The 23,373-nt window shown below is 41.9% G+C and overlaps 2 protein-coding genes across 2 annotated transcripts; one reads left to right on the forward strand and one right to left on the reverse strand.

The window, feature by feature from the left end:
* Positions 1–461: 461 nt before the first annotated feature.
* On the forward strand, positions 462–10,342 carry LOC126689513 (uncharacterized). The gene is made up of 18 exons (XM_050384751.1): positions 462–1,056; positions 1,275–1,514; positions 2,761–2,824; positions 3,029–3,158; positions 3,255–3,399; positions 3,643–3,891; positions 3,968–4,052; positions 6,339–6,441; positions 6,732–6,857; positions 6,928–7,041; positions 7,633–7,751; positions 7,860–7,947; positions 8,039–8,131; positions 8,236–8,325; positions 8,519–8,638; positions 8,750–8,841; positions 9,119–9,176; positions 10,052–10,342. Exons 1-18 carry the CDS (start codon positions 861–863, stop codon positions 10,130–10,132), a joined length of 2,193 nt encoding a protein of 730 aa, XP_050240708.1. The 5' UTR covers positions 462–860; the 3' UTR covers positions 10,133–10,342.
* A 168-nt stretch (positions 10,343–10,510) lies between these two features.
* Positions 10,511–22,512, reverse strand: LOC126690371 (early light-induced protein 1, chloroplastic-like). The gene is made up of 3 exons (XM_050385477.1): positions 22,503–22,512; positions 21,833–21,883; positions 10,511–10,970 (listed from the first exon to the last, which is right to left on the reverse strand). Exons 1-3 carry the CDS (start codon positions 22,510–22,512, stop codon positions 10,654–10,656), a joined length of 378 nt encoding a protein of 125 aa, XP_050241434.1. The 3' UTR covers positions 10,511–10,653.
* Between the last annotated feature and the right edge of the window lie 861 nt (positions 22,513–23,373).

The following is a 23,373-nucleotide window of genomic DNA, read 5'->3' on the forward strand; positions in this document are numbered from 1 at the left end:
TATACATTAATGAATACACACTCCTTTTTCTCATATGATAGTATAATGGATTTAATTTTTTTTTTTACTACTTTCCCCTATCATTTTTTTCCTAAATAACACTTTCATTCTAATTATAAAAGTCATTTGCACAAAAAAAAAAAAAAAACTTTTATAAATATAGGTATAGAGATTTTCCCGTCATACCAATCATCTTTATTTTACGCTGTATTCTATTAATTTTGATTATTTTATGATTTGGATTTTATTTTTTTTGGATTTAGTAGGATAAAAAAATGCCACAATATTTAATATTTTAAATAAAGTTACAATTTGTAAGTTTATATTTATAAAATAAAATTTGAATTAAAAAAAAAATGAAATGGACAAGAGTTTTGACATGGTGAGGAGAGATATATTGAAGTGAAGGACAAATTGGTCTAAATCGTGGCATAATTAGGGACGGACGATCATATGCATATCGTGCCCGACACAAAAATTACTCAAAAAAACAAAGAGAAAACAAAAAAAGTCCTCCTTCATTCCTTCTCCTCCCCTCAACACTGTGTAATTCTAAAGTCTCCTTTATAAACCTTCATTCCCAAGCTCTCTCTTCTATCTTTTTTAAAATTTAAAAAAAAAAAAAAAAAAAAAACTCTCTCTCTCATATACATACAGAATTTCATTTTCAGTCTCTGTCAAAGCCAACCGATCCAAACTCTCTGAACCTCTTATCTCTCTCTCTCCGTGTGTGTGTAAATAATGCCATAAACGCCATTCAATTCCGAGTCGGAGATCAGAGATTGGAACAGAGTGCACACAGAGTGCGAGCGGAGTTAAAATTCAAAGGAATTGATTTTGGTTATAGTGACTGTCTTTGAATGGGGGCCGTGCCGTCAACGCCTCGCGGCAGCGGTAGCAGCGAGCGTCCGCCAGACACGGCGGAGTACCTCATCGGAACCTTCGTCGCCGAGAAATCCTTCCCTGTCTCCTCCGATTTCTGGAACAAACTCCTCCAGCTCCCTCTCAATCTTCACTGGCCCTCTCACCGTGTTAACCACGCTTGCCAACTCTTCGGTTTGTCTCATTTCTTCTCCTCAATTTTGCTTTCATAGCGTTTACGTATTCCTCAATTGTTCATTACTCTCACTGTTACCTTAGAATTTAATGCCTAATGTGTTAGCTATATATGACATTGTGTATTTGTGTGTTGTGAATCTATGAATTAACGGAATTCACTGATTTATGTGCTATTTTGATTTGTGTGTATGTGTGTTTTTTGGTAATCTGTGCAGCACAAAACAATTCATACACAAGGCATCTTGCAAAGATTTTGATCCACCTCTCATGGTGTTTACAAGAGTGTATATCGACATCTGATGCTTCCAATGATGTATATGACAAGGCTGTGAATGCCATCTACATCTCCTCGGTTTTCTTAAAATACTTAATCGAAAATGCGAAAGAAGGCAACCTTGAGGAGTTGTATTTGTCTCTAGATGAAAACGAACCTATTCCAAAGGATTTTGTCCTAGGTAATTGTTTTGTAATTCACTCTTATATTTTATTTATTAGTTATTATGTAATTGCTAGTGTTAACAGTGACCTTGAGCTCAATTGGCACCTCCTCCCTTATAAGAATTAGCTTATGAGAATTCAGTGAGGGGAAGTATTGTTCTTCTGATCCTAGTTGGTTGGTAGTTAAATTGTTTGTATATTAATATATATTGTCAATTCCCAACTCTTCACTGGCATGATGATATTGTATACTTTGTTCACAAAGACCTCACAGTTTTGTTTAGGGAGAAGGCCTCATGCCAATTAGAGTTCAAGGCCCCTCCATATAAGGCTTAGGACCTCCCCCTACCTAGGCAATGTGGTCAAGATTTGGTTCTCCCTCACCTCACCCCACTTAAGAGGTCTTTTGGCCTTTTGGGTCCCCACGATCTACCCTCTTAAAAGGCAAAACGTCTCTGTGTGGGACCTATCCACCGTTCCGTCTCGAAGGCGTTGGCTCTGATACCATAGTCACCCCAACTCTTCATTGGCATAATATTTTCCGCTTTGGTCACAAAGACTTCAGCTTTGTTTCTCCCCTGAGGCTTGGTGTCACAAGGGGGAAACAAAACCGTGAGGTCATTGTGAACAAAGTGGACAATATCATGCCTATGTAGAGTTGGGGTGTGACATATATAATTATATATCCTTATCCATTTTGGTGGCACTATTAATGAGAGAGAGAGATAGAACTTTTTGTTCTCAATTTCAGTGTGCTGTGGCCTAAAGAATAGCCTTCCCAAGAAGAACAGTTGGCCGTGTGACATCATAGTGTTTTCTTTTTGAATCTCATTTGTTTTCCTTTTTTGGGGTTTTGAAATGTCATTGGGGGATTTTTAGTGAGCCGGAGTGGCAAATTGTTGAAAAAAAAAGCTGCTTTTCTATTCCTTTCCTCTGGGTTTGATGGCTATAATTTTCAGCCCTTGACAAAGAAGCAAAAAAGGACCTCAAGTCTAATGAATGTTTGAAGGAAACGACTGTGATGACCTTACTACATGATAGATCTTGGTTTACTTGAACATATCCTGTCATTTGGGTTGGTACTTTCCTAGCTTTTTTGGTGATTGGCACATGTCTTCTGGATAGGCTTTGTTTTATCATTTAAGTTCTTCGGTGTTTTGGTTTGAGCCTTATCTGTGTACTTTAGCTGCTTTTTTGATGGCTGTGTTTTTAGCTCTCAGTAAAAAGCGTTATCGGCCTCACATTAGTGTTTTTTATATGCAGATGAAAACATTGAGAATCTGGTTATGCATAGTATGCTTAGCTTTATCAGCTCAGTGGATGTGAGGTACATGTTAGGCCTCTCTTCTGGTTTGTGATTGTTGATAATATATTCTTTGTTACTTTTTGCTTTTTTTTTACTCTTTGTTCACTATCGTGAACCCTATGTATTTTTCCTGCTATTCCATCTTTAATAATATTTTTTCTTACCTATCCCAAAAAAGATAATATATTCTTTGTTACCCTGATTATTTGATTATTTTTTCACAAGTTCCAAGACTTACCTCCTACATTTGGAGCTGCTTAATTTCATGCTGATTGCAATGTCGACTCAGCTTCTTTGTGGGCCATCTCCAGGACCAAAAGATGTGAACCCATTCATTGATGCAGCAATGGTTCAGGTTGCAAGATTAAACTTTGGCTTTATGAGTTCACTTCAAATCTTCAGATCTTTTAAATTTGTTTTTAGTGTCTTAGATTGCCACTGCAATTTTCAGGAAAGCTCTTTGGTTAGTTTGGTTGTGCGGAAACTGCTGCTCAATTACATCACACGACCTGGTGTCCCCTTAGGAAGTGCATCTTATTCCATATTTTCTGAAGGAAGTCAACCTAGTGTTCTGCAAAGAGTTGGTTCTGCAGCTGGTATGTCAGCTCATATTCTGTCTATTTTGCTCCTATGTGCTTTCACTGGGTGTGTTATTGGTAACAGATGAAATTGCATTATGTTATGCTTTGCCATCCACCAATTGTCCTAATGATTCACATCTTATGCTTCTTTAGAATGTTATTAAGCTCTTTTCAGAAATGCAAGATAGCTTTTTGACAATGCTCAACTTACATAATTTACTGAAGCTTCTGTGAATGTTGTATTCTTTTTCCCTGCAGCAAATATTGTCTTGTTGCCATTCAGTTATTTGGTCAGCTCAAGTGGTGGAGGCTCAAGAAGTCCACTGTCAGACTGCAGTCTCCTTGTGCTTCTTGTTCTCATTCATTTTCATAAATGTGTTGTGAACAATGAGTCCATGACAGATAGAAGTATTGATAATGCTACTTCAGATTCTCTTCTGAAAGAAAATACATATTTTTCTGACAACCCTTACTGCAAGGCCTTGCAAAATGCAACAGATTTTGAATGTAAGATGCTACCTCTCATTATTATTATTTTTTGAATGCCAAGGTTGGCGTTGGTAAATCAGTGCCCTGCTTGCAGTTGACCGTATAGATGTTGAGGGGAATGCACATAGTGGTCCGCTTGTGAGGTTACCTTTTGCTGCTCTGTTCGATACTCTTGGCATGTGAGTATGAATTTTTTGTTTTGTATCAGTATTTAAAGTTTACACTTTTACTTAAGTTATTTGATCATGTGAGGGCACATTGATTCTACTCTCTAGGATTTATTTTTGGGTTGAAATTGGATGCAAGCTTTGCTATATAAGTTTCACTTGTTTCTATATGTTAAGATTTAGATGATATAGCATGCAGTATGATAAAAAGGGAATATTCTTACATTTGAATGTAGTGTACTGTGATGCACCTATCATTTAGGCTGATCAGCTGAGTATATTTGACTGAATTAGATCAATTTCCTTTGTTTTCTTTATTAGTACTTATTACTAAATGAATTTTTAATTATATTTTACCCTGTGCAATATGTCTGCCGATCTATTTGATTTGTCTTTTATGCTTAGCAATTAGCAATGTAATTCAGCATTCTTCTTGGTTTTAGTAATCATCCCTATCTTATTAGTAATTTAAACTCTTTTACGTGTCCGTTTGGGATTCGCTTATTTTGCTGAAATTGAAAACTTTTTGTTGAAAGTACTATAGATAAAGCTAAAAATTAGCTGAAATAGTACGGGGGAACTCATGAATAATACCAAAAAGTGTAGTGGGACTCTTGAATAGTAGCAAAAATAATTCATGCCAAATGCACACTATATCCTTGTTTTCCTGCATCTAGGGGGTCAAAATTTTAAGTATGAGTATTTTTTATAGGGTCAAAGCCAAACATATGAGATCCAGTGTTCAGGAAGGAACGAGGATTTCTTCTTTGGGCCAAAGAATAAACCAAAAAAATTTCACTATTCAAGAATGAGAAACAAATTAAGATTAAAATCTAAATTAATAGGTGAAAAAAAAACCATTATTATTAACTAAATACGACAAAAGAAAAGACACAAAAAATTGTTTATCAATACATTTAATCACGTTGATCAACATGCTAATCCCATATTTGTGGACAAAATCTGGGATCATGGTTCAACAAACTAATATCAATCTCATTGATTTCAGTTTTTTGAGATTTTTTATGAAGATTTTTTTAGAAATTGGGATATCAATTTTAGAGGTTGCCAATGCTTCATCAACAACATTGACTTGTTTTATTTTCATTTTTTATTTAATTCGAAAATGTCAATATCGTAGTTGGCTTTGCCATAATTTACAAATGGAATAAAAGTCATATTAATGGAAAATTATTAGGTTTTCCTAGAATACGGCGACATGGTGCTCCCTCATCTCATATTCATAGTGGATTCCACCATGAATATAATTAGTTTGATCCCCCATGAATGAAGAGGAGGGACCATCATTTCACCATATTATGAGAGTAGGAATAATTAATCCATATTAATTATCTAGTTAACATTCAATATCCTTTTTAGTAAAAAGCCAATTAGTATTTCCAAGTAAAAATAAATGGAGAAACACCCAAACACAATCAAAACAGCATTATAACATAGATATTGAGACAGTTTTATGTCCAATATTCTTTTAAGTAAAAAGCCAAGAGCCTTGTAACTCAATTGGCAACTTCTGATGTTTCTAACGGAAATGTCTAGGGTTCAAATCCCCACTCCTAACTATCGAATTATCAAAAATATCCTTTCAAATAAAAAAACCAATTTGTAATTACCTAGTAAAAATAATAAAAAACAACGTTGCACCCAAACAAAATAACATACATAGATATTGAGACAAATTTATGTGCAATATTTGAAAATTCGAAACTATTCAAGCTCAGCCTTTTGTTCTATAATATATCCAATATTCTTCGAACAAAACAACAAAAAATCTTGTTTAATTTATTAGCATCTAGAAGGGTAAACTATGTTTTTTATTTATTTTTTACTTGGCTGCTTTTACTGCTAGTAGTACCTGGATATATTGTGGCCATAACAATGAAGCTCAAATTATTTGGTACGTGCAAATGAGCTCTAGTTCAATTGCTACCTCCTTCGCTGATAAGTTCTAGGTGGAGGGTGAGGTTTTGGAATCAAGATTCACTAGGTGTGTGTGGTTTACCAATAAAAAAAAACGATTAAGTAGTTACTGGATGAAAGGAAAAATGTGTCATAACTTGTAGAGATAAGAATTTTGTTGTATGTGTTGTAATGAGTTACACGTTTCACTGCATTTTGGTAGCTCCTAAGAGTCATATTGGCTCTCTACCCCCCCCCCCCCCCCTTTCCTTTTGGGGCTATATACTAACTGACTGAAAGTATAACAATGATAATCGTCTCTCTATCTCTATAATAATTTAGCTCCTGCATCACCCTCCTTCCTTTTTCCTTTCGGTGCAGGTGCTTGGCTGATGAGTCTGCTGTCCTATTGCTTTATTCATTGCTGCAGGGAAACTCTAACTTTTTGGAGTATGTTTTGGTGCGAACTGATTTGGATACATTGGTATGAAGCAGCAGCTTATGTTTTTTCTTTTTAGTCATTATGAAATAAAGAATGCCATATATCTATTGTATATAATTGGTGCAAAAATCTTCTTGTAAAAATAGTTTTGTGACTTTGAATTTCTTGAAACATCAATTTAAGATATACCATATGTGTAATTTTCTCATCATTGAGCACAATTAATTTCTTAAATTGTTTTAATCAAGCAAGCTGGTGCATATTAACTACCAATGTGGCATAGCTGCACCACAGCCCAATTCTGATCTGTGTTTTTGCTATGAAATTAACAGTTGATGCCCATTTTGGAAGCTTTATATAATGCTCCTAGGAGGTCAGCTAATCAAATCTACATGTTGCTGATTATACTTCTGATACTAAGCCAGGATTCTTCCTTCAATGCAAGCATTCATAAGATGGTAAGAATTACATCTGTTTGCCGTTTGAATTTTACATTAAGATTGTATTTGACATAGATTGTGCGGACAGATACTGCCTGGTGTTCCATGGTACAAAGAACGCCTCCTTCATCAGACATCTCTTGGTTCCCTGATGGTCATTATTCTCATAAGGACTGTGCAATATAATCTGTCTAAGTTACGGGTATGACTTCATTGAACCATCGTAATTTTCTGCATATGTTCTACATTTATGGTTACTTTGTTGAAATTTTTATGCAAAAGTGCTATAGCATGCTGCTATCTAACTTGAAAATTGATGATGCCAATTATGATAAATTCCTTTTATAAAAATTTCCGCCATTTAAAGCCTCAGATCTTCCGATGAATTTTAATTTCTTTATTGTGAAAATGTAATATATCAACAGCCCATTCCACCCAACCTACCTTTGTTGGTCAGTGGTCTTTAAACCAAACACCCACCCCTAAAAATAAGGGTTGATGGGTTCAGTACCTTAATGGTGTGTGTGTTTTTTTGTTTTACTTACCTTTTCTTAAAGGTAAAGGTGAAAATAAATAACCGCTGATATATGTAAAGGTAAAGGTGAAAATAGATAACCACTGATATATGTCAGTTAATTGACAATTTGATGTTTCACAAAAGTAGCTGAAAATATAGCTTTTCATTGATGATTTTCTTATGAGCATTTTACGTTAAGATTTTGTTGATATGCAGGATACCTACTTTTAGCAAATTCTTACCGTTATCATTTTTATTAAATGCTTAAATGTACAGGATGTTTATCTCCACACAACTTGTTTGGCAACATTGGCAAACATGGCACCTCATGTCCACCGTTTAAGTGCATATGCATCACAGAGGCTGGTCAGCCTTTTCTTTATGCTCTCACGCAAGTAGGTCACCCATGTTCATTTTATTTTTTCCAACCTTTATATCTTGTTGCTTCATATTCATGCATAATGATCCTGTACTTGTTGCCCCTAATGTAACACTGTATTTAGGTATAACAAATTGGCAGAGCTAAGAGAGAACAAGGTGCAACTAGCCAAAAGCAACTCAATAGAAGGAAACAGTCTTTCAGACGATGTGGTCTGAAACACTTACAACTCACAATTTATGCTATTTGGATGGCACCCCTCTTTATATTTTACATCGCTAATTTAGATTATTTTTGTTGCAGTCAACTGAGTTGCATATTTACACCGACTTCCTGAGACTTGTTCTTGAAATTTTAAATGCAATTCTGTCATATGCCTTGCCACGGAATCCTGAGGTATCATCTTTTGGTTTAGAAAGGATTTAAGTGACATAGATTTTTTTTCTTTAATTTCTCATTATCGCCTTTCGTGTTTTCTGAATATCTATGAAATTGGGCAGGTTGTATATGCAATAATGCATAGGCAGGAGGTCTTTCAGCCATTCAAGAATCATCCACGCTTCAATGAACTGCTTGAAAACATTTATACTGTATGCTCCAGAGTCTTTATTATAAATTCTTTTTTTTTTTTCTTTTTTTTTTTTCTTTTGCTTAGCAATTCTGCAAATTGTTATAGGCAAGGTTAGGTGGCTGCTAAATTATCTGTAAGATTCTCTATATATCTGATTCATACTATGTGTTTTGTGTGTGTTTGACTTCTATGGTCTCTTTGGTCTTTTGTAGGTATTAGATTTTTTTAATAGTCGCATGGATGCCCAAAGAATGGATGGTGAATGGTCGGTAGAGAAAGTACTACAAGTCATTATTATTAACTGCCGATCTTGGCGGGGTGATGGGTTGAAGGTAAAAGAAATGGAAAAAAAATCATAAAATAAGTAGTCCACTTTACATTGTGAATATTCTCTGGAGGATTAATATTCATTGTTTTCACGGTCTACTATTCTGATCTGTCAGATGTTTACGCAATTACGCTTCACTTATGAACAAGAGTCTCATCCTGAAGAGTTCTTTATTCCATATGTGTGGCAGCTAGTCTTATCCCGATGGTATTGTTCTTGCATTCCCCTTTCTCCTCAAGTATTATTTTATAGAACTCTACTCAACCAAAGCCAATGTCCCACTAATTTGCATTAGCTGAATTATCATGTTGGTTTTGAGCTTCTTAACCTTATGTGAATAATCATCACTGAGGTCATATCACATTGCTGATAAATTGAAGGTCACTTGCCTATTTTAATGATTTTTTTTTCTCCAGTTGTCTGTGATATGCAGTTCCTATATGTATTACTGATTTCTTTGTTTTTTCTGATCCCCTTTATTCAGTGGATTCAGCTTCAATTCAGGAGCCATAAATTTGTTTCCAATTGATCCACCTGTAGAAGTAAGTATGTGATACATTTTATGAAGAAGATGCTTGATCAATCATAGCTAATCTAATAAAATACTTTCTTTTTTATGTGTTGGGTGAACACTCTCTCCCCTGATTGCACTCCTGCCCTCAAATTGACTGTCCACTTTTCAACAATCACTTTCTCCTTCTCAACCAATCTGTATTTTTGGTTTTGTTTTCCTCTCTTGCTTGAAATTGTGAACTTTCCAAGCTTCCGAAGGAAGGAGGGAGGGAGGGTCCAAATAGTACTTATTAATAAGAATGAGGCTGTTGAGTCGCATGTTTATGGAGTTGTGAGTTGTGCACCTTTCTTAAATCATGCTATTCAATTTCTGGTGAATTTCATGTAATACTGGTATTAAAACCAAACAGATCTTTCCGATTCAAGGTGAAAAAATACTAAAACATTATTTGTCCAGAGATTGTGCCTATTACTCATTTCATTATTCTTCTTTTCCATTATGGGGGCGTTAAACTGCCACAAAAGATGTATTTCTTGCCAGTCATATCTGATAAAATGCTCTTTATCCCCTAACCTTATATCATTAGAAGCTTCAAGTATAAGTGCAAAGAATTTTTTTCCCTCTTATTTTCTGATGCAGCATTTGTACCAGTTGGCACTTGCCTCCAAAGCATGTATCTCGAGCTATTAGTTATTTCTGTGAAACTTGTTAAATTAGTTTAGTCCAACCTTGCAGTTTTTAGTCATTAATTATTGACTAATGCTTTATGTCTGGTATTGCTGGTATTTAATGCATTATGTCTAACCAGTTGTTGCTGTGATTTATTTTCTTTAATGTAAGCTAATTTATTTCCTTCACTAATCAAGTGATTATAATTTCCAATAACACAATTCTTGGTTGCAGAAACAAGACACGGATGGAGGGGTAACCCATAAGCACCACAATGGTGACTTGAACATGCATGGACTTCTCCTTGATCCATAATGGGTGCAGCGCATAATGTTACAACTAGAGAGATCTATGTTCTTGGTGCATATGTAAATATATGAAAGAGTAAATGTATTCTTCTAATTCTTTCTGTTCATATGTTTGCTACACTGTAGAGTCCTTCCCACACATAAACTTGAAATATTCAATGTAATGAATAAGAGACGATGCTCAATTCCATTTTTATGCCATAATTTTCCTAGAAAAGCCACAACTTTACCATGTTCAGTAATTAATTTGGGTTGTCCTTTTATATTAAGTGATGATATATGGTTAATGAGGCACAAGTTGGACAAAGTCATTTGACAATGTAATACAACAACGACAAGAGTAGACAAACATATTTAGAGAGGACCACTACTTTTGATAGACTCATTTGCATATAAGTTTCTATTCCTTTATAAAATTGAAATCTAATTTACTTAAAATAGATTACATGAGTTGCTTTCCAAATTTTATGGAAATTAAATATTCATTTACACAAGTTGGCTTGAGTTAGCACATCAAAAACCTTATTCCTAAATAAGGGTTCCACCCTTGACATACTCTGTAAAGGCTAGTGCAACCAAACCCAACATGGCAAACCTCCCATTCCACATCTCAGCATTTGAGGTGATTAACCCATCTGACTTGGACTCCACGCTGATTCCTTTAAACAGCGGAATTAGAGATGCAAGAGTGAGTACAATGCTAGTTCCTAAGAACCAAGGGATCCCATCATTGGATATCTGGGCAAACACATCTTGGCCATTGGATAACTCCACTACTATTGCAGCAACAAAGCCAATTATTGCTAGCTTGCCGTTGATTCTTCTCGGTGCAGGCCCACTGAATGCTAACAAGTCAGAGAAGTTTGTGTTGACTTGTCAATCATAATGAAACACGTAAAAAATTAATCTTAACTAATTTTATACGCATAACCGTCGACAACATTTTTCATAACTATTGTAGTAACTTGCTGTGCTTGGTGCTTAATAAAAGTAGGATCATTTAGTAGACCCAAGAATTATGTTACTTCCATATGAACAAGTCATGTTATTGGTTATAATTGTGTCTATAGTATTACTCAGAAAAAAAAAATAATAAAAACTAAAAAAAAAAAGGTTTTTCACAAAATCAAGGTGACATAATTTAAGTTGTGCATAATTAAATTTGGATTGATAATAAATTTATGTAAAAGTAATTTTGCTCTAGTTATAATTTGTTGAGCAAGTTGTGAAAAAAATTAATGAATAATTTTGTGTGCTTAAACTTATTGGTAAAAAAATGGATCTTCAAGAAATATTGTTATTGTTGTAAGAACCAAGTGCAAGACTTCTGGACCTTAGGTCACTTGGGCTCACAATTTACTTGTAGTGGGTTTAAGTATTTCCTACAATGGGTCGTTCTCGGCAGAGAGACTCAAAGTAACACCCAGTTGGTACCCTCTCCTTGACTGTTTTCTCTCAATTTTTCTGAACCCCTTCTTCTCCCAACTTTCTTCTATTTATAGCCAAGGTTAGTGGGGAGATTATGATTACAGTCACCGTTAGTGCTACTGAAGGTCCAGTATTATCTGGTTAAAGTGGGTGTTTAGGTGAAAGGGCGGTGCAGCATTTATGATCTTGGAACTTGGTTCCATTTTGACCGATTATATTCGGCAACTCACGTTCCCGTGCATATCATGATTTTCCCGGATATGACTCATACGCTCTACCGGGAAAGCTTAACCGGTCAACTCTGGGAACTCAATACCCAAAACTTGTTTTTACTCTAAGGCAGTTTCAAGAAGGGCATAAGGTAACTGGGACTTTCTGCTGGGCCTGCGCCCAAGGCCGGTATGGGCTTGGGCCCGGGGCCTAGATGGGTCTGGGCCCAAGGCCAGTATGGGCTTTGGAATCTCGGTGCCGTACAATAGCCCCCCCTTGATTCATACTCGGTCACCGAGAAGAATCAAGGAGCTGCCTGGGCCTTTTGACCTTGGGAATCTTCTAGCCTGGGACTTCTGGCTGTCACTTCTTATTAATATTCATCTTAAAAGACGCGCCGTTTCTCGGCGCCAGGCGCAGTCGTCATTATTGCCTGACGGTTCGTGAACCGAAGCGGCGCGCGAATCGGTTACGCTTGGCATTCGCTGGGTCGCTCGTAGACTGTGCCCATTTATTGCTTGATTAAGCGTTTCTTCTTCCCCCATTTCCTTTTGGCTCTATAAATAGTCATTCTCTAAACACCATTCCATTTTTCCTTTGCCTCTGATCTTTAGTGCTTACTCTCTGCCGACCACATTTCTGTGCGCTTGCTTGCTCAGCGTTCTTTTCCTCCTTAGAACCCAAAGTAAGTCTTTCTTCCCCTTCCTGTTCCTTCAGCTTTGTTTCTTTGAGTTCACTCTTGTAGTTTTAGGCTTTATAGATGGGTTACTCTTACCTTCTAGAAACCCTGGCTGCTTTGGCCACCTTTAGGAGTAAATTTAGTATTCCCAATGACGTGGACGTGGCTTACTGCCATGAGAGTGATATGGAACTCCACCGAGGGCAGGGTACAGCCTTCTTTCCTTTGATGTCCATTTTAGAAGGTGGGGTTAGGTTCCCCGTAGATCCCCTCTTGATAAGCACACTTACTTACTATGGGCTGTGCCCCGACCAGCTTCCCCCCAATTTTTACCGGGTAGTTAGTTGTGTCAGCAAGTTGAACCATACCTTTAACTTACAATTAGACCACCATGATATTAACCAAATGTACAGCCTCTGTGGGAGCAAATCCACCAATTATTACTTAAAGACAAGGGATGCTCGGGTACGGCTGATATCGTGCCTACCCGATTCGAACAGGAACTCCGCCGGGGAGTTCGTCAGGGTGCGCGGCAATTGGTTTGCCGGGGAGATCCCTTGCCCCCTCACGCGGCGTGAAGTGGGTTCGTACCATCCCCTTCTTATAATTGTTTTCCACCGCCTCTTCCTTTCTTCTTATTGGAGTAAAAAAAAAATTTTATTGTTAAAGGCTAATGCGTCACCTGTTCTTTTGCAGACGACAAAGTGTTTGTTCAGGACCTCAGAGCCGTCCACACCAGGGATTTAAACTTCGTCCTCCGTTCCGAGATCTACGTGCATTGGGACGGGCAACTCCGAGCCTCACACCTGATCCTCGGAATGGAGCCGGTTTATTCTACTTGGCAGCCTTTCAAGCAGGCGCTGATAGTTGACAGCCCCCTGCTATCGTACATAGACGTCCGGTACGTGAATTTTTTGCCGCCGAAGCTTACAACCGGGGAAGTGAGGGAATTTGGTCGGCGGTTCACTGCCGCGGACGAACTAGTTCCCTTGCGAGACGATTCCGCGGAACGGGTATCTCAGCGTCTTAGAGAGAGAGCTCACGAAGCCATACAACAAGGGGACCAAGCCCAAGAGCAGCCCCATCCCGAGGATCCACCCGCCGAGCCTCAACAGCAAGTGATAGAAGCGGCTAACTTGCTAGCTGAAGCGATCCAACCCGGTGCAAGAATGGTGGCAAGGAGAGTCATGACCCTTGACCGGTTCGTGCCTGGTGCCCGGCCGCCCAACCAGCCCCCGCCTACTCAGGGTCGGGGTCCAGTGTCTCAGCCTCCTCCCCATCCGCAGTCCGGACGGGCCCGTAAGAAACAGAAAGTAACCGAGCAACCTTCCACGGGCCCGGGGGATGCCGCAGTCTAGACTCCTCCCCGACCAACAGGGGGAATTGTTATCCGCGAGCCGCCAACCGAAGCTGGCACGGGGGGCGCGTCCTCCTCCCAAGTGGCTCCAGCGTGGGAGCCAAAGTTCCTTCTGGACGGCAAGCCATTGCCCTCAACCGCCTCTGTTCGGATGTGGGATAAGGGCGAGGGCGGCCGTATTGCCCAAACTTTGGCTGAAACTCTCCAACTTCCCGAGGACATGCACGCTTTCGATGATGGGTCTGAGGAGTCTGTGGGGCGCCGGTTAGAGTGGCACGCCATTGCGGTAATGCTTTTGTCTATTTACTCCATATAGATTTCCTTTTGTTTCTTTGCTAACCTTTGTGCTTGCTAGGCCGCTCAATTGGCTCACATTGTGGCTGCCCGGGCACGGGAGCTTGATGAGGAAAACGAGCGCGAGAAGGGGGTGCGGGAGTCAGCAGTAAAAACGGCTAAGGAAAAGCTGAAGATTGCTGAGGCTGCTGAGAAGAAGGCTGCTGCTGCGGAGAAGTTCCGGGCATTGGCCGAAAAAAGGAATGCAGAGCTTCTGGCCAAGCAAAATGAGATGGAACTCAAACTAGCCGAAGCCCTCAGCCTTAACACTTCCAATGCCGAGGAGATAGCCGATCTCAGGGCAGGCTTGGCGGCCGCGGAGCAAAAGTGGTATGACGTAGGTTTTGCCGACGCCGAGAATTCGGCAGAGCCGGTGGTGGCTCGGGCTCGGCATATGGGTTTCGAGGCCGGGTGGTTTGCCGTTCTTCAGGCAATGGGAGTTCCTGAAGATTCGCCGCTGAGAGACCCCGGCCAGATTCCATTTCCGAACCCTGTACCCGCCGTCCAGGACGCCCCGGCTGCTTTTGACGAGGAGGAGACGGCCAGTATGAGGGAGTTGGTTGAGCAAATCGATTCTCACGCCGAGCCCGAGGAAATGGAGGCCACGAGCATACCTACTGTGCAGGAGCTTCTTGGTGAGGGCCAGCCTTTTCTCCTGACCGTCCAGCAGGAAGTGCCACCGCCGACTCAACCTCCCAGCTGATTTTACTTTTACTTATTAGCTTATTTTTATTTGCCTATGTCACCGGGATGTGGTGATTTGAACAATTGTTTTTACTTATTGGTTTTATTTGCCCACGTCACCGGGATGTGGTGATTGAACAATTGCTTTAACTTGTTTAATTAGTAGTCCGTTTTCTTTTTCCGTTTCAATTTGTTGAATGAAATTATATTTGTTTGTGTTTTGCTTGAATTATACCAGTGTTATGGCCGCTTAATAGAATGGTACCCCCGAAAACCTGTTGTGCGGCACTGTGGGTAATTTGAGAGCGCTATTGGACTTAGTTTTTGTAAAAAGGGTTAGGTTTTTATCAGGTTTTGGCTTAACCGAGAATTGTGTTTTCGTCCTTCGAGTATTTGTTTGCAAAGTTTCCACTTGTCCGGATATTTGATTTTAACCGAGAATCAAGTTTCTGTCCTTATAGATTTACTTGTAAGGTTCTCACCTGCTCGGCGATATTGATCGAGCCGAGGGTCAGGTTTCTGTCCTTAGGATTTACTTGTAAGGTTTTCACCTGCTCGGCGATATTAATCGAGCCGAGGGTCAGGTTTCTGTCCTTAGGATTTATTTGTAAGGTTTTCACCTGCTCGGCGATATTAATCGAACCGAGGGTCAGGTTTCTGTCCTTAGGATTTATTTGTAAGGTTTTCACCTTCTCGGCGATATGGATCGAGCCGAGGGTCAGGTTTCTGTCCTTAGGATTTATTTGTAAAGTTTTCACCTACTCGGCGATATGGATCGAGCCGAGGGTCAGGTTTCTGTCCTTAGGATTTATTGGCGATTCTCTTGGTGTGCGGTTACAGGGTCAAAAACATCATAGACAAAAAAGTTCATCATGCTCTTAATCTTAATAGAATACAAGTTTTGGCTTACATCGATGATTACGCGTAGAATTTCTTCAGGTTGTTGGCGTTCCATGGTCGGGGGAGCGGTCTCTTGTCCAGGTCTTCCAAGTAGTAGGCCCCTGCACCTGCGATGGCTGTGACTCTGTATGGTCCCTCCCAACTCTGAGCAAGCTTCCCTGCAGCCATGTCCCGCATGTTCCCCACTACCTTTCTTAACACTAATTCCCCGGCACTGAATTCCCTGGCCTTTACATTTCGGTTGTACCTTTGGGCCAGCTTCTGCTGATACTCGGCAAGACGTACGGTCGCGGCCTCCCTGCATTCTTCTAGCCAATCCAAATGCTCCATCATCAGGTCGGCGTTCTGTACGGGGTCAAAGCCGGCGACCCGTGCACTGCATAAGCTCACCTCGGTCGGTATCACTGCTTCTGCTCCGTATGCCAGAGAAAATGGGGTTTCCCCCGTGGATCTCCTGGGGGTCGTGCGGTAAGCCCATAAAACACTGTGTAGTTCTTCTGCCCATCTTCCTTTCGCTCCATCCAACCTTCTCTTGAGCCCGTTCAAAATAGTCTTGTTTACTGCTTCAACTTGGCCGTTGCTCTGGGGGTATGCCGAGGTTGAATACTTGTTCTTGATGCCGAGCTCGCCGTAAAAGGTCCGAAAAGCGTTGCTGTCGAACTGTAGCCCATTGTCTGTTACTAGCGAATTCGGCACCCCAAACCTTGTAACTATGTTTTTCCACACAAATTTTTTCACGTCAGTATCCCGGATATTGGCCAAGGCTTCAGCTTCAGCCCACTTTGTGAAGTAATCTACAGCCACCAGTAAAAATCGGCGGTTCCCCGTTGCTCGGGGGAATGGCCCGAGGATGTCAAGCCCCCATTGTGCAAATGGCCACGGGCTGCTGACAGGATTTAGACGTCCTGCCGGCTGATGGATCATTGGGGCGTGCTTTTGACATTGTTCGCAGCTCCGAACATATTCGGCGGCGTCCTTCTGCATCTGTGGCCACCAAAACCCCTGCGTCATTGCTCTGTGTGCTAAAGATCGTCCCCCAGCATGCCCGCCGCACACTCCTTCATGCAGCTCGGTTAGAAGCTCCTTGACTCTTTCAGGATGCAGGCACAAGAGGTAAGGGCCCGCGAAGGACCTTCTGTACAACTTTCGATCCGAAGACAACCAGTACCTGGGAGCCATTCGTCGAATCTTGTTGGCCTCGGCCTCATCTTCTGGAACTTTATCTTCGGAAAGAAAGTCTATGATCGGGTTCATCCAGCATGGTCTGGCTACCGCTACCTGCGCAACCTCTACTCTGGCCTGGTCGAGAGCAGTTTTCACACAGATGCTTGGCTCCCTTATAAGTTCTATCGTGATAAGCCTCGGCGTGTCCTCGGTAGCCGATGAGGCTAACGTGGCAAGAGAGTCAGCACGCTTGTTTTGTGATCGGGCTACCTGGGATATCTTTACCGTTCCAAACTGACCGATAATCTGCTTTGCCGTACTTAGATAAGCTTTCATTCGGGGGTCCCGAGCCTCGAAGTCCCCAGTGATCTGATAAACAACCAGCCGAGAGTCCGAGTAGATCTCCACGTCCTGTGCACCTAGATGCAATACTGCCCTCAACCCGGCCAGTAGGGCTTCATATTCGGCTTCGTTGTTCGAGGCTTTGAACCCCAATCTGAAGGAGTGTTCCAGTCGCATACCTTCAGGGGTGATTATGACAATACCAGCCCCGGCCCCCATAGCATTTGATGCGCCGTCAACAAATAACCTCCACGGGCGAATCTCCGCACTACAGATTACCTTGCCTTCATTCTTGGGTGTAAATTCCGCGATGAAATCAGCGAGAACCTGTCCCTTCACCGAGCTTCTAGGTCGGTATCTTATGTCAAACGATCCCAACCGAGTCCCCCATTTAGCAATCCGTCCTGTGAAGTCGGATCTTTTCAACAGTGATTGCAATGGATACTCGGTGAGGACGAACACTGTGTGTGCTTGGAAGTAGTGTGGTAACTTCCTCGTGGCGTGCACCAGGGCCAAAACCAACTTTTCAAGAGGCAGGTACCTTGTCTCGGCATCGACTAAGGTTTTGCTCACGTAATACACCGGCATTTGCACTCCCCGGTCCCTTAGTAACACAGCACTTACGGCATGATCGGTGACTGCAAGGTACATAAACAGGTCCTCCCCAGGCTCCGGGGCTGTCAACCTTGGCGCCTTTGCCAAATATTCCTTTAGTTCTCGAAAAGCTTCATCGCAGCTCTCGTCCCATTGAAACCCCTTCCACTTCTTCAGAAGTTGATAGAATGGCCGGCAGCGATCGGCAAACTTGGAGATGAATCGGTTCAGGGCGGCCAACATCCCAGTGAGCACTTGCACCTCCTTAGGATTGCTCGGTGGTTTGAGGCGATTGACGGCCTTTATTTGGTCGGGGTTAGCCTCTATTCCCCGAGTGGAGATCAGATAACCCAGGAACTTGCCAGCCCCCACTCCGAAAGTGCACTTTTCGGCATTCAGGCGCAGCTTGTGTCGTCGTAGTATCTCGAATACTCCCCGAAGGTCTTCAGTATGCAGCGACTCTTTTCTGCTTTTTACCACCATGTCGTCGATATAAACTTCAACCGTGCATCCAATTTTTTCTCGGAACATCCTTGTCATCATACGCTGGTAGGTGGCCCCGGCATTCTTCAATCCAAACGGCATAACCTCGTAGTGATAGTTTGCGTTCGGGGATATAAATGCTGTCTTTTCTCGGTCCTCGGGCGCCAAGGCAATCTGGTGGTAGCCTTGGAAGGCGTCCAGGAAGCTCATTCTCGGGTGCCCGTACGTGGCATCCACTAGCTGATCAATCTTGGGCATCGGGAATGGATCCTTGGGACACGCTCTGTTCAAATCGGTGAAGTCCACACAAACTCTCCATTTACCGCTCTTCTTTTTCATTACGACAGTGTTTGCTAGCCATTTCGGGAAGAATATTTCTTTTATGACCCCGGCTTCCTTCAGTCACTGGACCTCCAGGTTTACTGCATCGACGTGTTCCTTTGATGCTCTTCTCGACTTCTGCTTTTTCGGGGGAAATGATGGGTCCACATTGAGTTTGTGAACAATGAACTCGGGGTCTACGCCGGGCACTTCATACGGGTTCCATGCGAAGACATCTATGTTCTGCAACAGGAACAACAACATCTCTACCCTTTCCCGGTCATTCATGCTTGTACCTATTTGGAAGTATTTGTCACTATCTGGGAGAATTCTTACCTTCAGCACCTCCTCGGCAACGTCCGCCCCAGTTTCCCGGGGTTTCTGTAATTGCTATGCAGTCTCTTTCTCGGCGTGCTCAGCTTGACCGAGCTGTTCCTTTTCCCACCGGACCGCGGCTACGAGGCATTGCTTCGCCACCTGTTGATTCCCCCTTACCTCTACAACTCCATACTCAGTAGGAAATTTTACTTTCACGTGAAGGGTGGACGGAACAGCCCCCATGGCGTGAATCCACGGCCTCCCCAGGATTGCGGTGTAAGGTGCGAATGATCGGACTACTATGAACGTAACTATAACTTCCTTGCCCTCCATGTCCACTGGGAGAGAGATTTGCCCCTCGGGAATCACAACTCTCCCGTCAAACGAGACCAATGGCGTGTCATACTTTGCCAAATCCTGGGTTTTTAACCCGAGCCCTTCGAAGAGGTCCGAGTACATAACGTCAGCCCCGCTACCCTGATCAATCATCACCCTCTTCACCAAGAATCCGCCTATCCAGGCTGTCACCACCAAAGCGTCGTCGTGAGGTTGGATTGTTCCTTCCAAATCATCTTCTCCGAACGAGATGTCCAGCCGTCCAACTTTCTTTTGCTTCTTGGATGATTCTCCCTCCGCGCAAGCCACTGTCATTACCCTTTTTGCCGCTGCTGCTCTTCTCGGTATGGCATGAATGACGTTGATTACCCCCAGGGGTGGTGGAAGGGGGTTCCTTTTCTGTTGGGCGCCCTGCCCGGTCTCCCGGTCAGTGGAATCTGCTACAAACTCTTTCAGGTGCCCTGCCTTCACTAACTGTCCGAGATGATCTTTCAATACCCTACACTGCTCGGTGGTGTGCCCCTTGTCTCTGTGATAGGTACAGTATAGGCTTTGGTTCCTCTGAGATGGGTCGCCCCCCATTTTGTTCGGCCATCTGAAGAATGGCTCGTTCCTTATCCGTTCCAATATTTTGTGCACGGGCTCTTTAAACAACACATTAACCCCTTCGATCTGCACCTCTGGTTCCTGCATTCTGAAGTCCCTTTTCGGCTTTGGCGGCAAGATGCTTTGCCGAGATCTCCCCGTAAAAGGGGCTTTCCCCCTGCTTTGCAGCCGGTCATCCTCCAGGCATTTGTACTCCTCTATGCGTCTCATCAGTTGCCTCATATCCTCCGGGGGTCTTCTTGTCAGCGACTCCCGCAATTCAGAATCTTCGGGGAGCCCCATCCTGAAGGTGCTAGCCGCAATTTTCTCGTTTCCCCCACCAATCTCGTTGTAGAGTTCCCAGTATCGGCTGGCATAATTCCGAAGGGTTTCCCCGACCCTCATTTTCATGGAAAGCAATGCGTCGACCGGTTGTTGCACTCGGCTGCATGTTACGAACCTGTTGCCGAATTCCTGAATCAGCTCGGCGAAGCTATGTATAGAACCTTTCTGCAACCCATTGAACCATCTTAGTGCGGTAGAGCCGAGACTAGAGGGGAATACTTTACACATCAATGCATCGTTGTGCGCATGCAAAGACATCATGTGGATGTAATGACTGACATGCTCCACGGGGTCTGTCCTCCCCTCATAGGAATTGAATGGTGGACGCGTGAATCTGCTCGACATGGGTGCCCGTTCAATCTCATCAGAGAATGGAGACCGGGCTGCCATCCGCAAGGCCCTGCTCATGGCGTCCATCGCGGCGTTGTGGTGTCGCCGCTCCTCTGGCGACTCTGACCCTTGGTTATCGTATCCATGCGACCGGGAACGGTCCCGTCTACGACGCGTCTCCCAGGAGTGTCGATGTGACTTTTGAGAACGTGATCGGTCTCGGTATTGTTGTGTAACAGGTCGGCTGGAACCTTCCTCGCCACGGTTTCTCCTGGGTTGGGGGTTGTGGTTCCTTTCGTGGCGCCGGCCCCTTGCTTCCAGCTCCAAGTCCATTACCAATCTGCGTAACCGCTCCAACTCCCGGTCTCTATCATCATATTGCCGATGTGCTGAGACGCTTGAAATTGTCCGGTGTGTCTGGGCCGATCCTTCTCCCAATCCGGACCTTTCCTCTCCTCTTGGATGCTCCCTATCCTCCAGCCGTTTCTGCCTTCTCTCCCTCCACGTCGATCCCCGAGAAGATCCTGCGGAATTGCTCGGAACGTGCCCCCCTGAACGCTCCTCAGACATCTCCCTTGCTTGAGTCTCACTCAAACCACAGCTTCGTAGGAGAGCCCCACGGTGGGCGCCAATTGTAAGAACCAAGTGCAAGACTTCTGGACCTTAGGTCACTTGGGCTCACAATTTACTTGTAGTGGGCTTAAGTATTTCCTACAATGGGTCGTTCTCAGCAAAGAGACTCAAAGTAACACCTAGTTGGTACCCTCTCCTTGACTGTTTTCTCTCAATTTTTCTGAACCCCTTCTTCTCCCAACTTTCTTCTATTTATAGCCAAGGTTAGTGGGGAGATTATGATTACAGTCACCGTTAGTGCTACTGAAGGTCCAGTATTATCTGGTTAAAGTGGGTGTTTAGGTGAAAGGGCGGTGCAGCATTTATGAGCTTGGAACTTGGTTCCATTTTGACCGATTATGTTTGGCAACTTACGTTCCCGTGCATATTATGATTTTCCCGGATATGACTCATACGCTCTACCGGGAAAGCTTAACCGGTCAACTCTGGGAACTCAATACCCAAAACTTGTTTTTACTCTAAGGCAGTTTCAAGAAGGGTATAAGGTAACTGGGACTTTCTGCTGGGCCTGCGCCCAAGGCCGGTATGGGCTTGGGCCCGGGGCCTAGATGGGTCTGGGCCCAAGGCCAGTATGGGCTTTGGAATCTCGGTGCCGTACAATTGTATATTTAGGGTTAATGAGCGAAAAAAAGAGATGAAGTATCTCCTCGGTTAAGGGTAGCTACCTTGGGTGTTGGTTGAGGGGGTGAAGTTGTCACAGACTCTAGTTGCTCTTTCTGCAAAGTGCAAAGACAAAAAATCGTATGGTCATGAACTTTACTTAGAAATCATTCAGCATATCATAATAATATAAATGTTAAATTATTTCCATCAAACTTTGAATTTTCTACAAAAATAATAATAAAAATATCATGATGCATAGATTTCATTACCTTTGCCATGCAACGCACTTGGATGCTAGCATATCTTGGCAAATGTGGCTCAAACTAGTGGGAATAATTAGAAACTGGTTTACCCTTATAGACCTGTTTGAAACTACACGGGTCAAAGGGCTTGCCAAGATGGATTGCATTACAGATGAGGCTGCCATTATCAAAGAGCTTTTATAGGACTTACTAATAGGTTATGATTGATTCAAGTAGGTAGTAGAAAATGAAGTAGTAAGTGGTTGTGGCACGGAAGTACTGTTTACCGCGCATCAAGATTGTTTTTTGTTACAATAGGCAGTGTACGTTTGTTTAGACTCTAGACTTTAGATACAGTGTGTGTTTTCAAAAAGGTCATTGATTCACATGGTGGTGTCGGTACTTAAAGGATGTGGCACTTGGGCTCATCAGAATGAGTTTGCAAACAATGGTTTGAGGTTTTCACTCTTGATCTTTGAAGGGACTATACCATTCCACATTTCTGTGTTCTACTACTCACCTCTCACATTGTGCCACGGTTTTTAACTTTGACATCACTAGCAAAGTTTGATGCGCAATTGATTTGGTTAGACAAGCAACTTTTTTGTCTGATAGGAAAAGCTTGTAAGAACTCACTGTTTTCCTTTTCCTTTTTCTATTGGTTGCATAACTCATAGTTTAAAATGTTAATGAATGTGCATTTTCTTTTATCATAGTGTCATCATTCTTAATTAGGCTTGAATTTGATTGTCTCAACCAATTTTGATTATGACGAGAATATGTTACAATTTTTAATTTTATTGATCAGGAGATATGTTATACATTTTGTGCATGGGGCAGTAGTGATTTGAATGTTATGGGTTACTTAAGCAAACACATTTTAGATTAAATTACTGTTTTGGTCTCTAAAATTTGCACGAAGTTTATTTTTCTTCATATAAGCTATTGAACCTGTTACAATTTTGTGGTAAATCAAAAGATGAGGCAGTTAAATCTTAACTCTATAATTTTAAAAGATTAGACTCTTCACATGCACTCTTTTGTAAAAAAGGAAAAACATTTGTAAGATTTTTCGTAAAGATGTTGAAAAACATAAGGATGTATAGATATCTATCCAATATCTAAAAGTTGAGGCGTAACATTTATTGTTATTACGCTCCTGTTAAGTCATATCCGTATAGTATTTTGGTCCATTTGGTCCATTTTAGTCCATTCAGTCCACTTTGATGTTGCTTTGGGATGAGAGATTTGTGTAGAAAGATAAGTTGCTTCATTGACAATTATGTTACATTCTCGGTGTAATTTTGATAAATTCTTTATAAAATTATATTTTTCTTATGTTATTAAAATTTTGTATTTTT

Source organism: Quercus robur, chromosome 6 (assembly GCF_932294415.1).
Source record: "Quercus robur chromosome 6, dhQueRobu3.1, whole genome shotgun sequence".
In the NCBI taxonomy this organism is placed as follows: Eukaryota; Viridiplantae; Streptophyta; class Magnoliopsida; order Fagales; family Fagaceae; genus Quercus; species Quercus robur.